This window comes from Mastacembelus armatus, chromosome 7, assembly GCF_900324485.2.
Source record: "Mastacembelus armatus chromosome 7, fMasArm1.2, whole genome shotgun sequence".
NCBI lineage: Eukaryota > Metazoa > Chordata > Actinopteri > Synbranchiformes > Mastacembelidae > Mastacembelus > Mastacembelus armatus.
This window is the reverse complement of record NC_046639.1, coordinates 26202986-26220226: the sequence shown is the minus strand read 5'-3', so window position 1 is coordinate 26220226 and position 17241 is coordinate 26202986. Positions and strand designations below refer to the sequence as shown.

The window sequence follows — 17241 nt, the reverse complement described above, 5'->3', positions numbered from 1 at the left end:
TGACACGGAGGAGGAGGGGAAAAGAAATAATCAACTATTCCTCTTTTTATTTATTCACTTTTATTTATGAAAATAGTTTTTAAAAAAATGTATGTATCACAAAAGTCTTAGGTTCTTGTCATTTACATCTCAGCTTACATCTGTCTTTTGTCCTTAGACACGTTCATGCTACAGCAAGATAAAGCTCAACACTTTATCATTTCAGGCACATTTCATACTAAACAGCCTATAGTTTCCACAGTGTTAACTATTACTGACACAAAATGATAATAGTGTTGTAGAAATCATTAGTGTGATGCATTTAATGCCATGTACAAAATACGTCTCTCTGCTGACCAGCCTTGGAAAGAAGCTTGGACAGACCAAATACCAATATCTTTTTCTAGACTACCGTCAAAGCTGACCATCGTAAATACTGGAGTGAGAAGCAACAGTGATGAACAGTGATCTCAAAAAGGAGCCCTGTATCTGCAAGTTAAGTAGGTCCACAACATCAGTTTTAAACATTATCAATATGATTTTGCAAACTTGTACAAATGCTGGTGTTTAGAGACGTTTTGACACAGTAGTGACACCATAGGCCTTTTTTCTTTTTCTCATAGAAAACACTGCTGAGATTAAATTAAACTAGTACCAGTAATAAGTACCACTGACTTCCAAATGTTGCAGCCCAGGCCTACATTTTCCCAAATGTAAACAGAAGTAAAACTTATTGGGTGTATTCCAGAAATCAGGTTCAACAAACTCTGGACTCTGAGTTGATTAACCCCAAGATGGGAAACTGAGTTTTCGGTTGCAGCCTGAACAACGTGCACACATTCAGAAGAATCAGACATTCTCATGAGAAATAAAAAAATATTTCAGTTTTTCTGAAATAACAGGGTCCAATAGTCCCCCAGCATGCCGGGGTGTTACAATAGACTCCAAGTTTAAATGATCTCTGAACAGAAAACTCTATTTTTCCCCACAACTCAGAGTTAAACAGATCTGAGTTTTCACTAAACCCACTTTCTGATACCCTCTGATAAAGTGCTCAGTCCGTCTCATTCAAATCTCCCTCATGAAATGTGTTTTTGACCTTAACGGCACTGGTGTGAAGTGTAAACTGTCTAAACATGTACCGTTACTTTAAAAACAACTGAACTGACCAGCTCCACAGGTATAATCTTACACGTGTGCATACCATCAAAATAATGCCAGCTAGCTTCCGAAACAAATCTCACATCACATCCTATTCACTTGAAAATATGTTATTAAAAATTTAATTGACACTTGTACAGGGTTTTGTTAAAATCCCCAAAAGGTTCAATCTCAGGACCTGGATCAAAATGCAGTACTTGCAAGCTAAACAAGAATCTGCTTTGCAATGCAAAAGAGATATCACCCTGAGCAGAACTGCAGTGGAAGCCCCCCTTTTATTATTATTATTGTCTTCAACAAGAATTATTGCATTTTACATACTTTCTCCTCCCTCATCCAGATTTGCGTCTCCAGTGGACGTGGTAAATCTTGTATGTTGATTTAAAACAGAGTCAAACTGGGAGCTTGCTCTTGCAAACAAAAAGAACCTACCCCTTCTCATACCTGGTCACTGTTTTTAGAGCTCTCCCCACTGCCTTTTGTATTTGGAGGAACCAGTGGCGAGGTGAGATTCAGGTAGCTGCGCTCTGACGGCTGCTGTGCCGACACAGACGCGCGAGAGCCATCCACTACCACGTGGTCGTCCACCTTGACGGTGCAGATTCTGTCCAAGATGCCCAGCGGGTCACAAGAACCTGACTTCGGACTGATCACATCGAAAAACACCACAGAAACAGATTTCAGTATTCAAGGCTGTATAATGTGTAACATGTGCATTATGCTGTTGAAGAGATAAAGATATGTCACAATGGAAACTGCAATGAGATTCAAAATCTGAATAAAAACAAATGATGAAAAAGGGCAGGTGGGGCTTGTTGCCCCTCACTGTCATCAGAAGATCATGGTCCAACCAAGATGACTGGGTATTTCTTGGCCTGAGGGATTATTATACATCTGCTCAGTTAAGGTGTGGAAATATACACATTTATCCTTAACGGACACACCAATACAGTCTGTTCTGACTTTCTCCAATCACAGAATCACTGGGTTGGTTTTTCTAAATGGGATGTTTATTGCCAATAATCTTTTTCTTCCCCTTGTCTTTAAGACTCGGATTACAGTTGTAATCTGAGACTGTATTTGTCTCTGGTGTTTGCTGACCTCACTCAAGCCCAAGTTTAAAATGAAAGCTAATACAATAAAATTAAAAACTCGAATCATTTCATTTCTCTCAAAAGCAGCTTACCTTAGTGTAGATGTATGTAGGATGCTGTCACAGAGACTTTCAGAGGGGAGGACTCTCTTGGCACTCTGTTGGGCATTTGGACCATTTATAATCAAAACACAGCAAAGTTTTTATTACAACGGCATGTCACCCATTTTACATTAGGTTGAGCTGTTCATCTCATTTTTAGATAGTCATGATAGAATCAGCCTTTGCACTATTTTCAGCAAATGCTTGAATTTTAAACTCTTCACCGCACATCAGTTGTGCTGTAAGTGATTTTAAAAACGTGAGTTTTGTCCCATTAAAAAGCAAAAATCTGTATGGTGTTACCTCCATGCTGTAGAATGAATGGATGTTCCTCAGGGTACGTTCTAAGGAACTAACTTGATTGGAGAGTTTTAGGGTTCGGTCCTGTAATTGTCTGTTTTCCACTTCTAGGACGTTGATCCTTGAACAGATTAATGCTCACACTCACTCCCAAGTGTTTTTTGTCCTTACTTATACGCAGAATCATGACAGTTTGAGTTGAAAGTGAAAATCATGACTTTCCTGTAGTGTAGTTCACAAGGTATAACAAGTTGACATTTCATGAGACAAACCTGATGGAACATCATTAACTACTAACAGCTTCTATAGGATTTATCAGTTTTGTTAGACTTTAATTTTTCTTGTCCTTAACAATAACAGACTATTTCAACTCCTGCTTGAGAGAGATCTCAATAAATGGCATATTTCAGTTCTCAACATAGGTGGTACATTGATGTGATATCTGATCCTGATTCTTGATTTCCACTTGAGGAGAAAAAGTACTAATAAATACTCAAATTGCCTCCTCAGAAGAAACAGCTGTCATTGTTTTCTAGCATACTGTATCTAAAGAGCGATTCATTACGATACCTGTGTTGGGCAGTGGACGCAGTCCTCATGCCTGTGCTGCCCATTTCCTCTGCCTCGCTTATCTTCTGCAAAAGTTCCCTCTTTTCCTCTAAAAGCTTCTCATTTTCCTCCAACACAGTGTGGATTCTCTCTTTCTCCTGGAAGCCCCCACGGACGAGACCGGAGGAAGAACAATTTAAAACAGACTTATGAAAACATTCTTCCAGCTAAATCATCTCTCGTGGGATATTTAGAAGTGAAGAGATTCAGACAGCATCTTGCATCGTGTGTGCAACCTTGTGTGAGAGGCTAGACGCCAGGATCAAATCGTTCTCCAGTTTCTGGATGGTGCGGTCCCTCTGTGCCGTCACCTTGAGAAAGACCTGCTTGGCCTGACGCAGTTTGATCTTGTGCTGACTCTGCTTTTCATTGTACTTCCTTGGCGAGACACATAAAACCTTCTTAGTTACAGTACCAGAGTGTCATAATAATACTGCAGTATGAATATTAGTGTGCGTCTCACCTGACATGTGTGTCAAGTTGGAGGAGAACTTGCTGCAGCTCCCCCTGCAGTCTGTCACAGTCCTGCTGACTGGCTGCCAGCTCCTCCTGCAGTCTGTGGCTTGACTTCTGGCTGTCTTTTGCCTGAGGACACATATTACACACACATCTCAGTCTAAAGTCAAAATGCATTGGGCACTAGTAAACAAAGGCATATAAACAATAAATCTGACTACCAGTAATACTAAAATATTGTAATTTTTGATAACATGTGACTGCAAAAATTCTATTCAGTTTGAATTGTGAAGCAGACATATCCAGAGAGTTAAAGGCATGTAAATTTTACAGCACCAATAAAATCTGCTGTACACTTTTCCTTGCCTCTTCTTTGGCCTTGCTAAGCTCAACCTCCACGACGGCCCGGCGCGTGTCCAGCTGCTGAGCACGGTGGCTAAGCTCTGTATTGGTCCTGGACAGAGAGGCCTCCTTCAGCCTCAGAGAGCGCACCTGCTGCTGCAGCTCTTCCTCACGCTGCTCTAACAACCTCCTGGAGCAGTAGATGGACAGAACGAGGATCAACATAAACACTGGCTCAAAATCAGGCCTAAGTCCTGAATTGTGGGTTTACCATTACTACTACTAGCACCAAATTTAACTGGGCGGTGTCAGCGGTTTGTGTGACCTGGTGATGTGTTCCTCCTGCTGCTGGGCTCTCAGGGTTGACAGGGTATCGGACAGATCTCTGGAGTCCTTCTCCAGGCGGTTGCTCTCGCCGGCTCGTGCTTCCTCCACACGCAGCTGGTGCTGGACGTTTTTCAGCTGCTGTTGCAGCTCCAGCACCTGCCATCACAGCAGAGCCACAGTCTTCTCTCAGTGAGGCAAACAGACAACACTCCACAGCATCCCAATATTTCAGGTTAGTCTGGCTCGCTCTGCAGGACCTGGCTATATGAAGTCCACTACCGGCAACCAGGATCACCAACGCTGATCAACCTAACTAAGGGAATGTTCATATGGAAAGTTGGAATTCATAATGACAAGCCTGGGATACAGAGCATGAACAGAGCAAGGAAGAGGAAAAATTACTTAATTGTCGAGGAAATTAATCTGTTTTCCAGAAAGTAATCCCAGGCTTGAAAAGACTCAAGGTTTAATCTGTCCAACAGTGGGGACAGTGAGTTCTTGTCCCAGCACTAACCTTCTTGTCAGCGGCAATGAGCCGCATCCTCTCTGCCTGCAGGTCCTCCTGCAGACTCGTGGTCGCAGTGCGGTTTGTGGAATTACGTGCCAGTTCCAGCTCCAGCTCCCTGATTTTCTGCTGTTGACGTTCACACTCAGTCGCCTGAGTTTGGACACTCTGCTCCAAAAGGACCAGTTTGGTCTGGACCTGCTTGACCTCTGCACAAAGCTGAGGGAAGCACATGACACAAGAGAGCACAGACACCAACGGTTCATGATACAGTAGCACATTTGCTCATGGGAATTTGGCATTCACAGTGACATGACTGAGTGACTAAGTGAATGAGATGACGAATAATCAATAAATGTCAGAGGCATTCAGAAAACACTGACCTTCAGTTTTTCCTGGTCGAGCAGGATGTTGTGTCTCTTTAGGTCCATGCTCTTCTCTTTCTCATAGCGTAGCTCTCTCTCTGCTGAGGTGAACAGGTTTTGGACCCTCTGCAGGTCCTGCTTTATCTGTTTAGCCTCCTCTGCCTTCTGGCTCAGCAATGAGTCCTGCGACTGAAGACAAACACGAGAGACAAGGTTAGGAAAACCATTAATCCAATCCCAAATGTGTTCCACAACAGTGAAGTATCAAGGCTTAATGCAGCTGCTGTTAATAAAAGGTAAAGCAAAAAACACATTTGATTCTCAGCAGCACTGATTTGTTATAACATGAAACTGAACTGCAGAAACAGCGTGGTTGTTAAGGATGTGTAATGATCATATGTACCTTGATGCGTGCCTGGGCTTCAGTGATCTGAGCCTGCAGGGCCAGCTGGTGCTGAGAGGCCACCTGTTGCTCTTTCTCCAGCTTGGTCTGCAAATGATTCAGCTCCTGCTTCAGACATGAAAGCTACAGACACCATGACATCACACAGCATAAACAAATCTCAGAGGATGTTGGTTGAGCAAAGTCTTTTTCTGCTTCCTTTATGAAAATGGTGAAGTGTAGCTGTGCGCTAATTTTCTAATTTCTAATGGAACAGTTATTCAGTGTGATCTCACATGCTAACATTTTTACAAATCAAATTAAAAGCCATACAATCCAGTTACCTGATCCAAGTTTTCATCCTCAGCCTTGTCCACTGGACTACTCCTACGTTCTGTATGAGCTGGGACCAGTTCAGGCTTCTGGCTGCTACTCATGTTTTCCTTTGTAGAGAAAAGCTGCTCTTGATGCAACTTGAGCTGCTCACTGAGTCGCCCCATCTCCAGCTCCAGTCTCTCTTTTTCCCCTTTAGCCACCAGCTTCTCCTTGACACTGGAGCTCAGCTTGGCCTGGAGCTCAGCAACCTGCAGCCGCTCAGAAACTATTTCATTCCTGGAAAATATTCACATCAAGCAAAACAAGTAACCTCCTGTGTTCCAGTCCTACCTTGACAAATCGTAACAAAACATAGAAACGACAGTGCCTGTAGTGCTATGATTTGTCTCCCACACTCAAAAATGCTACTGCATGAACCTAAACTCAACAACCTCAGTGTGTTGTGAGCCTCCTGGAGGCTACTGAGTTCAGCGGTCATTCGATTAGTTTGTTCCTGTAGATGGTCGACCTGCAACCTATTGGGCTTCATGTCTTCCTGGGTCTGGTTCCTGCTCTTGAGGTGTTCCAGCTCTTTCTGTAGACGACTGTGAGCACGCTCCATTTGGGCTACCTGACAGGCCGAGAGTCGAAGACAGAAAGATTGAGAGAAACTAATTATTAAAAAATGTATTAACTCCAAAATGAAAATTGACACATACTGGCATTTTTGTCAACAACTGCAATGGACATATTTTGGCTATTTTTGCTTATTAACATTATGAAGTTTACTGTATATTTTCATTTCTTTATATATTTTCTCTTCATTTTCTTTTGACTTGAATATATTTCGTATTTTCCCATTTATTCGAGTTAGCAAACCTTTTCCTCCAGCACAGCTTTTTCCCCTTTGACTTGGGTGAGGCTCTTGATGAGTGTTTTCCCTTGTTGGCAATCTGTCTGAAGGCTGTTTACTTCCAGTCTCAGCTTCTTGAGCTCTCGCTCACCTATCTGCAAAGCCTTTGATGTAGAGAAAGGGGGAAATATATACAGTTACCGTGAGCTTTGCAACTGTTATTTTGAGAGTTGTTTTTAATACATCAACTGTGCATCAGAACTAAACCTCTCAACATGCATACTGCATTTCACATATTTGTATAGGTGGCCTTTTTACCTCTTTGTCTTTTTTGAGGGCAGCCTGGGCAGCGCTGAGGTCCAGCTCCAGCTGTTTCCTCCAGTCTTTCTCCTCGGTCAGACGTGCCTCTAGGAGAGCCAGTCTCTCCTGGCTGCTGTCCCTTAGGTGCTTCACACAGGGTGAAAGGGGAGCACAGAGCACTAACAGGCTGCAGCGAATCATGGACTAGCCCATATAAACGCTTGACATACACCTGAAGCATCATTTTATCTCTGATAATCAAGTTTGTGAATACAAATTGGTTGTGATTGGTCAAACGTGGAACAGTAATAGTTTCCACAGGTTGAATGGGCATCCTTGTCTTGGTCAGATTCCTGCTGCTGTTTACAATATAAAAAGCAACTAAAAATAAAATTTTAACCACTAGGATTCCACCTCTGCGCTTCAGAAGGAGCTTTGAATAATCAATTGCTGTATTTAAGTTTGTGCACTTACGACTTTAACTATATTAGATAGATGCTGTGTTGGAAAGCTGCTCTGAAATGAAGTCAATGAAACATGAATGATATTGAAAAGTGATGTCTCACCAGCTGTAAGAAGGACTCAGTGGCTTTGACTTCGTCTCCATTCTTCAGCATTTGGGCGTCCTGCTTCTTCAGCTGGACCTCCAGGCTTCTGATCTGCATAACCAGCTCAGATTATTACTCGGCTATTAGAGAGATGACTGTTCAAAGATCCACAAATAAATTAGACTTTCTGAGTTCTTCTGGTTATGGATTGTGATAAATGGTAAATGACTGGGAAGCTAGCTTTCCTCAACTTCTCAGGTGAGTTTTTTCAAAGACTTAAGCTTCAAAATCTCAATAAGGGTGTGAAAATACTTCAAGTCAAGAAATTCAACAGAGATGAGAGAGAATTTATTGATGCTTATTACCCTCCTGTGCAGCCCCTCCAGTTCTCCCTCATGGCGATGCCTCTCCTCCTTGCTAGCATTCTGGGCCTCCCCCAGTAGGGCCTCCAGCTCCTCATTCCTCTCCTCCAGCTCTTCCTGTTCCTTGCGTAGCCTCTGCAGTTGCCGTTGCAGCTCCCTCACCTGCACAAGTCCGTCTTCCATTGCCTCACGACAGCTATCAGAACAATGAGTCAGAAAGAGTAGGTGTGATATTCTCAGTAAAAGTCAACATAAATGTATCATGTATGAATCATGAGTTCATGCATTCACCGTTTGTGAATATGATCCTTCTCTTGAGCTGCCAAGCCAAACAGATTGTTTGGTGGTTCGCTGCTAATGCTCTTGTCCTTCTGCTCCTCTCTGGCTCCAACATCTTGGTCTCCATCATTTACTGCCAACTGAACACACACAGCACCAAACAACGTGAGGCTGTGGCAACGGCTGAATTTGAGGAGTTTTCACTTTAATAAATAAATACCAACCTGTTCCAGGAGAGTTTTCTTCTCTGACTCTAAAGTGCTCACTCTCTCCCTCAAAGCTTTGTTCTCAGTATCTAGTTTATCACTTTGCTCTTTGACTTGATGTAGCTTCATCATATCTGCGAGCAGAAAGACAGAACCACAAATATATCTATGTATAAAAGTATTAGACATGAAAACAGATTTTAGTTTTTCTCGTTTTGCCTTTTTAAACCTTCAAATTAAATTAAAAATCAGTTTACAGTCTGTTGTAATTCTGAATATAGTACTGCAATATCACATAGTTTTCAATGCTTCTGAGGGGCAGGTGTTCATTTTGTTCACAATGGTGAAAAACAAAGCAAACAAACCTGTCCTAGCAGGAACCCAGGTTAAGCATTTTAATCAACGTACAGGACTTTCAGTCACGACTAACTTCACAATGGTGACTTTGCACATGTGTGAAGTTATGTTATAGTGTTTACGTTTACTAGCCAAGTGTATGGTCAACTCATCAGTGCATGTGACGGCATTTGAAAGATTTAACTGAGCCTTCTCACATACCACAGAGTTTCTGTTTGAACAGTATCTACCAGTATCAGGGAAGAGACAAACATTAAATAAACGTCCAACACCGGCGTGATTTTAAACAAACTGATAAGCATATAAAAGAGTAACTGAAAGCTCTACTGCCAATGGAGAGGGACGTGTGAAAGTTAAAGTAAATCCACTTCCTAGTCAGGTAGTGTCTCTAGCAGGAATTTATACCACATTCAGGTCTGCCTCACCACAGTGCTTCAGTTTCTCCACTTCCTTCCTCAGGTTCTCTACTTCCTGGACCATTTCCTGAAGCTCAGATCCTAAGATTATAAGGATATTCTTAATTCTACAAAGTGGAAAATATGCTTTCTGCTAATTCATGCCCTATGAAACATATATTTTCTAATGCTGTTAACGTCCTGCAGTTGGCCATAATAGCCCTCCGCTTCCACGAGCTACAGCTCTGCAGTCTGACAACATTAAACACTTTAAAGGCTGCAGGGAAGAAGCTGAGTACAACAGGTAGTGGAGCTACAGGTGTAAATCTGGGCCTTTCTTATAACCACTGGCGTAGCATCCCTGTGCAAACACCATCCCAACAATTGTTGAGTGTAAGTGAATATGGTGTTTGTAAACATTGCATCCAAGTCAAACACATACTGACACTTTTAGGGATACCTACTCTGATTCTTTGTGACCTACCACTTGAGTCTAGGTTGTTGTTTTTGGCTGCATCCAGCTCATTGGTGAGTCTGCGGATATCCTGATGAGCCATCGCCAGCCTCCTTGATGCCTCTTCCAGGTCCCGCTCCAACCGCTGGCGCTCAGTTCGCTCCTGGGAAACCTCCTCACTGTGGGCCTGATGTAAAAGAAAAAAGAAAAAGTAAACATGGTGTGAATAGTTAAGAGCGGGTGACGTACAGAAGGAAGGAATATTTGCAGGTAGACTGGAGATGCAAAGGGTCTAACGTGCTGTTATAAAGAGACGTGCATTTTAAGGTTGAGATTCATCATTACTGCATGCCTGGAAAGGAGTGAGGGCAGTGACATACAGTATAATGCCAGTGGGACAAAAAATACACATGCTGTTACCTGTGACATGCCACTACTGTTCCATTTCCAGCTTTTTTAAGCATTAATAAACTGTTAGCAAGTTACAAGTGCTGCTGAAACAAGCAATGTTCTCTGTATTATAGTGTCTCACAGATATCAAGGCACATTATCAGCATGGGACGATTTCCAAAAGCAGTACCACTCTGAAACAAGCCGGGACGCCCTCGTTTTACTCTTCACCATAACATCAGTGTTAGTTACTTAGTTAGCATCAGTTGTGAGGTGGGAACCTACAGGGGTGATATTGTGTTTGCTCTGACCAGACCTGCGCAGTCCAAACAACTTTCTCCATGGATTCTGGGTTGAACACTGCTGAAAGGAAAGACCAGTGTGTGCAAAATCACAGCAGAAACTAAAAAACTATCAAATACATGTGCTTTAACTGCAAAAGTTAGGTTTTCCTTCGCCAACCTGAAAAGTTTGAAAGGTTACATATTTATAACTGAGCCAGTCAGCTCACCTTTGTCATGCTATTGACACCTTTCTGCACATCCTCCCTCTGCTGTCTTAGACCATCCTCCATCATGTGGCAAATTTGCTCCTGTCCAAGTGTCACAGAAAGACAGACTCACTTAATGTTGACACGGCCTCTACATTTGACTTGTGTAGTTAACCATTACATTCAAGTGCAAAGCCTTACATTTACTCTTGATTTAAGTCACTAAAAATAAACTAGAACATTATACATAATATATTTGCTCTAATGGATTGATGTGGTTTCACTGAATGAAACAGCTGACATTCTTAGGAGATGGAGCAAACTGATGGAAGTCAATCCATTACCTGTTGGTGAACCTCCCCCAAGTTGCCAGTGAAACTCTGACTTTCCAGTCTCCTCTCAGCAGCCTCCAGCCTTTCCAGCAATGTGGCCCTCTCCACCAGTAGGTAAGCGACCTGCTCACTGGGGCTGCTCAGGCCCATCTCCCCAAGGTCCTCCTGAGCCAACATCTCTGCCAGCTCCTTGCACTGACTCTCTGGTGGGGGGAAAGTAGATTTTTCACTGGTCAGGAAGTCACATGGCAGGACTGACAAGTAACATTTAGTATAAGAGTAACAACAAAACAGCAGTGCACAAATATGGTTTATTGAAGCAGATTTCACACAAACAAGCAAATGGAAGTTATTCAGAATTAGCTTAGACATTCAAGGCAAATACAAATTGGTTAAACCAGGTGCGTTTCAAACATCCCACTCAGGAGCACTGGTAAACCAGACTAGCCGAACATTGAACTACAGCACTGAATTCACCTTGTTGTTGTCTGATCTGGTAAAGCTCGTGTCGCAAGTGTTCATTGTCTCTCTCATAGTCTGCGGTGAGACACTCACGTTCTTCCAACAGTCCACGAATATGTGCAACATAGCTCTCCACCTGACAGACAGGCAGAAGAAGCTCAGGTGTAGCTGACATAGCATTTTAACAATTGTCCTGTATCCATTAGAGAGAAGTGTGAGGGTATTCCCTAACATACTTCAGACGGTTCCTACAGCAGTTTTGATATGTCTGCTGCTCTGAAGCAAAGAAGAAACTGGACCTTTGGGAAATTAAAATTATACGTAGTCATAAACAGTTGGTGAACTAAAAAAACAAAAAGGCGAAGTGCCTCACCTCCTTCATTTCACAGGCCTGCTGAGTACGCAAGGTCTGCAGCTCCTGGGTGGCGGATTGAAGCTTGGCCTCACTATTAAGCAGCAGCTGCCACAGCTGATGCTGCCGCTCCTCCGCACTGGTTGATGGAGGCAAGCCATCCTTCTGAAGCCGCACAGAAATCTGGTCCAGCTCCGTCCGAGCCTGTGGACCAAGAGGAGGAGCTGAATGTTTATTTATCGGTAGAGCCTTGAGTGGTCATGTTAAGCTGCACGGTGTGAAGTGACACCTCTCTCTGTTCTATGGTGAATTAAGAAGCATCTACATATTAAGCTTATGAAAGCATAGCACTGGAATTACTGCTTCCCATTATAAAGATGTTCTTGCTATAACAAAACTAGATTGGCTCAATTTTTCTTAACTTTTTTTATGCGTTATGATATTTTGTTACACCTGTGTGCTGACATGTATAACATGTAAGACGCCTGCAGCACAATAAGAGACATATTTATTCTTGTGAATCAGTTTGCAAAATGATGCAGAAACCTCTCATGCAAACCACAGCATCGAACAAGTTTTCAGCATCAAGGTTGACAGCCTTGGTGAAAATGGACACGTAGCAGAGCGACTCAACATCAGCACTAAACACCTGTTGCTGAATTCAATATTGTACTCTACTCTGTAGTACTGGTAACCTGATCAGCCCCCCTCCCCCCAACACCATGCAGCATTTACACTACTCCAGGAGAAGTCATTGCTCCAACAACATGCACTATATTGTCACAAACTAAGGATCAGGTCACACATGGTGTACGTAAACAAACTGGCCTCTGTTTTTGCCCCTGTGGGGTAAATGGATTAGACATTACTGCCCATCCCAACACTGGTGAATGATGAATATGGGTGCAAGGCTTTTTTTTGTTTTTTTTTTTAACTCCAACTACCATTTTACATGTAAGTCATCAGGATTTTATAGAAGCTTCAATTTATTTTTCTGTCAACAAAGTAAAAATCCCCAACAAACACTGCACAGTGACTAGTGAACAGAAATGTCACAATGAATAACAAACTAATTCCTCAGACTATATGGACCATCAAATATTTCTGCTGCTGAACTAAACTGAAAATTGGCTCCTGTAAGGAAGTTATGAACATTACCTCTTCATGATCCATAGTTATTCATTAAGTCTGGTGAAGCTGCATCTGTGAGTGGTCAAAGCATTAATCCCAAACAACCTAGCCTGCATGGTACTGCACAGAAACCATCTCAATGTGTGTGGACCGTCAGATGCTCATACTTCATGGCTCCAGTTGTTGTGGCATTCATCTTTTCCTCCAGCTCCCTGTAAAACATGAGGCATCACGTTAGGACCTGCAGTCACCGCCTGGTCACACAGCACCACCTGCGGCTGTTTGAGGCAAAGAGCTGCTTAGTTATTAGTCATTTTATCAGGAGGAATCAAACACGAACAGCAAAAATGGCAAGAGCTGTGTCTTCTCACCAAGTGTTTTCTTGTGCTGCACTTGTGTGTATGTATCAACAGAACCTATCCTGTTTTCTGGCACTGAGGACAGTGCTGCTGCTTGTGTTGTCAACAACTGAGCACTTTCCCATGATGTTGAAAGTCTGTGATGTTTTCCAGCTCAACATTTCTCCAAAATGTCTGACGAGGAGGAGCGAGTGAGGGGTTTGGTGGGACAGCAGCCACATTCCTTTCTGCCCCACAAGCTGCCTGGTGGTAAACTAGTTAGTTAGTTAGCTGCTAATCGCCGTCTTGCTAACCACGTTGTGGCAGTGAGTGAGCACAGAGACGACAACTACCTGCAGCCGCAGCTGGTCCCCAGTTAGACCCAAACTTACAGGAGCAGCTAAAGGCTCCGTGCTCGGCTAACGCTAACGGTAGCATTAGCTTCCTCCAGAGGCCGTTCGGCAGCAACTGGTCAACGTCCTGTGGTTTTCGTGGTGGTGACGGAGGCTCCCGTGTGCAGGTTAGCTCACCTGGGGCGGTGAGGCTGAGGATACGGGGTCTAGTTGAAGTTTCACTCACCTTTCCAAAGGTAACAGCAACAGGAAGGTGCTGAGCACAGGTCGAGCGGATTGGCTTCTAGCGGCTCCTAGGCAACGGGCCGTACCATTTAAAGGCTCGGGGGGCGGGGGAGTCCATCCGGGAAGTTTCTAACAAAATAAAGTTTCTGAAAAGTTAAATGGTGTGTGCGTGTTTTATGTAATATATAGTTTATAGTTATAGTCTGTCTATAACATTAATATAGACTTCAATGTTATAGTCTATGGTCTATAGCATTAATATGTAGTTTAATGTTATAGTCTATTGTCATTCTTTTTGATGAAGCATGGATGTAAACACCAGGGGGCAACAAACAAACATAAATCAAGTGGTGGGATCTGAAATGTTAGAATTTTATTTCGAGTCCTGCTATATACCCCATAGTACCTATAGTACCCCTAGTACACTGTACTAAACAATACTTTATACACCATAGTATTCTGAAATTATAATATGAAAGGCAATATTCTTCAAGTACAGTAAAATTCTTCTTTTATTTCAACCTGAATGTAAATAATAATTTGTTGTTTTGCTGTTGCCTCCACTCATCCATCAAGTAAGATCTGTTTGCCTGGCGAGTCCCGCCCAGATGTTTTCTGAGTGACCAGTGCTCTGTGAATACACACTTAATGCTGCTGTGGAAATGTGAGCTATGTTGCAGCTGTGTGTTTATATTTCATAACTACCCTAACAACACTAAATAAGTGGATAAGGTATGCTAGAATGCTCAGTATGGTGAAGAGCAGTCCACTGTTTACAAAGAAAGGCTTTTCATGTGGTTTTATGTGCCTGCACTGCCCATGGGTGGGTCTCATTTGAGTCTTTTTTGGATGGTGATGTTGTACTTAGGGACTATGAGGCAGAGCAAAAAGGAGCTCTGTTCTGCACAGAGGAAATGGGCGTCCGTCTTGGAAAGTTTCGATGGAGTGATTGAAAAAATAAAGGGGGTGTGGCAAGGCTAGAAAGGAGAGGACAACCAGAAGGGGCACAATGTTGTAGAGTGTACAAGCTGCTCCTGAGGTCTGATTCGGAGGAACAGGGCATATCTGAGGTGAGAACGTGTTTTCTTGTCTTTTCTGGACTTACAATAAATATTGTGCTAGTTTTAAAACTAAGATGTCAGTGCAGTCACTCTTGCATGGCAGCTCCTAATAAAACAAGCTCCTAAAGTAAAGGGTATCAATGTTGTGCCACCAGGGACATGTTTGTATTGTCACACATTTTGTGTATCGTAGTAAGACAACTTCTTTTAACAATCTTAGAGCAGAGAAATGTCACATATCATATCTGTGCAACGTTTTGTCTTAAATAATTTTCTGTTTTTATCTTTCATGTGCTTGTGATTGATGAGATCTAGTGTAATGACATAATTTGACAGTAATTGTGACTCCACTGCCCACCCAAATGGACCTCTCCTACAGATAAAGATCTTCACAGACAATCTCATTCTGTTTCTTGTTTCCCGCTACGTCTTTTTTTTTTTTGTCTCACTGCAAGTTTTGTTCCTGTGAATGGAAATTTGTCTCAGTTAAACTACAACAGAATTTGGCTGTGCCAAACCAACGTGTTTACTGTCAGGCGGCCTTATAAATCACTGGCTCTTCTTCTGATGTTAATTTTACAAATGGAGCAGTTTTAATGAAATCTAAATCTAAGGTTAATTACAAACTCTTTTACTTTGCACTCAGTGGAAAGAAATCACACACTCCGAGGGGTAGAGGGTTATTTGGGTAAATATTTTGGCACAGCTTGGATTTCACAAGGCCCGCCCAGGATCTCTGCAGGTTTGCTGGATGACGGTAACACACAGGCCAGTCTAAAGGAAGTTTTTGAAATAACTCATTGCTGTTTTTAAGTGTGGTCTTACACAACACAGAGTAACGTCTGTTCAGCTGCTCAGAAGTTCCATTTTATGTTTCAAGGCAAAACAGGAAAGCTCCGCAAACACTGATCTTCACTGTGGAGCTGACAAACACGCTACACTGGTCACACACTATATCCTTGGCAGCTGTAAAGTTGGATGCAGTTGCTCAGCAAGCCTGAATTTTTACAATTGGTTTGTTTTTGGCAGGAAATTGAAAATGGCATACCTGCTCATGTTTGTCACCCTGCTGCATCTCATCACACTGGCCATGCTGTTCATTGCAACCATGGAGAAGGTAATAGTCAGATTTGGGATGATATAATATATCAAGTGATAAAACATATTATATATTATATATTTCATAAGTGCAACATATAAATGCTGTGTATGTCATGATGAATCTCTCTTTAAAGTCCTGGTGGGTGTGGGGTGACACGGAGAACTCGGATCTATGGTACAATTGTAGGTATGACAACTTCACAGGAACATGGTTGTGTTCGTCCTCCAAAGAAACTGGTAAGCAACTATTTGATTTTGCATATTTCCAAAAGGCTTTTACACGAACAATGTGACAACTAAAACTGTTTTTCTATGCGACAACGGTCGCCTTTCTCAGAGTGGCTTCAGGCAGTGCAGGTCCTGATGGTTCTCTCGGTGGTCTTCTCCTCAGTCTCCTTCTTGGTTTTCCTGGGTCAGCTGTTCACTTTGTCTAAGGGTGGACTCTTCTATTTCACTGGACTGTGTCAAGTCTTTGCAGGTAACAGTGCAGTGAAAACAAAGTGTGATGAGACCGTTGTTGTAGGCCCATGTTACCCTACCATTTGAACTTTAAAGAATATAATGGTCTACTACCAGAAACCAAGACATATCCTTAAACAGTTTCTAAACATTTCCCACCCATGTACATATCCTGCTCCTAAAATAAACATCTGCTTTCTCTTAGGCCTGATGGCCTTCTCTGCAGCTCTCATCTACACATTACACAATAAAAAAATCCTGCAGGACTCCAAAGATCTGTCTTTAGGTCACTTTGGCTACTGCTTCATCTTGGCCTGGGTGTGCGTCCCTTTGTTGCTGTGCAGCGGCATCATATACATCCACCTACGTAAGAAAGAGTGACCACGAGAAGGAAAACCATGCTGACGACAGTACTGGAAAGAATAATCAAAATCAGCTGAATGAGCAGTAGGCCCAGGGCCACAAATGTCTATTTTAGGATTTATGTTTCTGAACTGTACATAGGCCTACATGTCTATTAGAAAAGATGTGTCTTGTAAAGGGAACACTGCAGTCACCATATCAATCCACCATATAGAAGATATTACTACTATAAGTCTCATGTGTTGACTAAGACCGAAGCAGCATAATCTGTTTTTATTAGCGTTATAAGGCTGATGCGGCATTTTTATTACCTTTGATATATTTTTGTACTTTGGTTTGTTTAGAATAGATTCAGCTGTTCCAAATAAATATCATTAAAACACAATGTGTGCATGTATGTTACCTTCCTGTGTGGCGATAATAAAGCGCATGTTCCACATCGTTTATTGCGTGTCAGTGTTTATTGTTGATGTGGTTTCCTCTTTAGGGGCGTA

The 17241-nt window shown here is 42.4% G+C and overlaps 2 protein-coding genes across 9 annotated transcripts; one reads left to right on the top strand and one right to left on the bottom strand.

Moving 5' to 3' along the window:
* Positions 1–41: 41 nt before the first annotated feature.
* Positions 42–13864, bottom strand: ccdc30 (coiled-coil domain containing 30). 8 transcript variants are annotated; one of them, XM_026331583.1, is made up of 28 exons: positions 13765–13864; positions 12875–13059; positions 11738–11920; positions 11380–11500; positions 10915–11105; positions 10592–10672; positions 10366–10443; positions 9721–9877; positions 9267–9338; positions 8503–8618; positions 8291–8418; positions 8003–8195; positions 7656–7748; positions 7108–7236; positions 6816–6953; positions 6389–6567; positions 5966–6233; positions 5643–5765; positions 5258–5428; positions 4884–5093; positions 4368–4525; positions 4067–4232; positions 3708–3829; positions 3481–3622; positions 3206–3342; positions 2639–2756; positions 2327–2391; positions 42–1786 (listed from the first exon to the last, which is right to left on the bottom strand). In XM_026331583.1, exons 2-28 carry the CDS (start codon positions 12887–12889, stop codon positions 1579–1581), a joined length of 3762 nt encoding a protein of 1253 aa, XP_026187368.1. In that variant the 5' UTR covers positions 12890–13059; positions 13765–13864; the 3' UTR covers positions 42–1578. The 8 variants fall into 8 exon arrangements, with proteins under 8 accessions (XP_026187368.1, XP_026187366.1, XP_026187370.1 ...); XM_026331581.1 differs by having other exon boundaries at positions 4037–4232; positions 5643–5747; XM_026331585.1 differs by having other exon boundaries at positions 5643–5747.
* An 822-nt stretch (positions 13865–14686) lies between these two features.
* On the top strand, positions 14687–17132 carry LOC113145780 (epithelial membrane protein 3-like). Its single transcript, XM_026332852.1, has 5 exons — positions 14687–14833; positions 15854–15941; positions 16060–16162; positions 16263–16403; positions 16590–17132. The coding sequence occupies exons 2-5, from the start codon at positions 15864–15866 to the stop codon at positions 16763–16765; spliced, it is 498 nt and encodes a 165-aa protein (XP_026188637.1). The 5' UTR covers positions 14687–14833; positions 15854–15863; the 3' UTR covers positions 16766–17132.
* Positions 17133–17241: the final 109 nt, after the last annotated feature.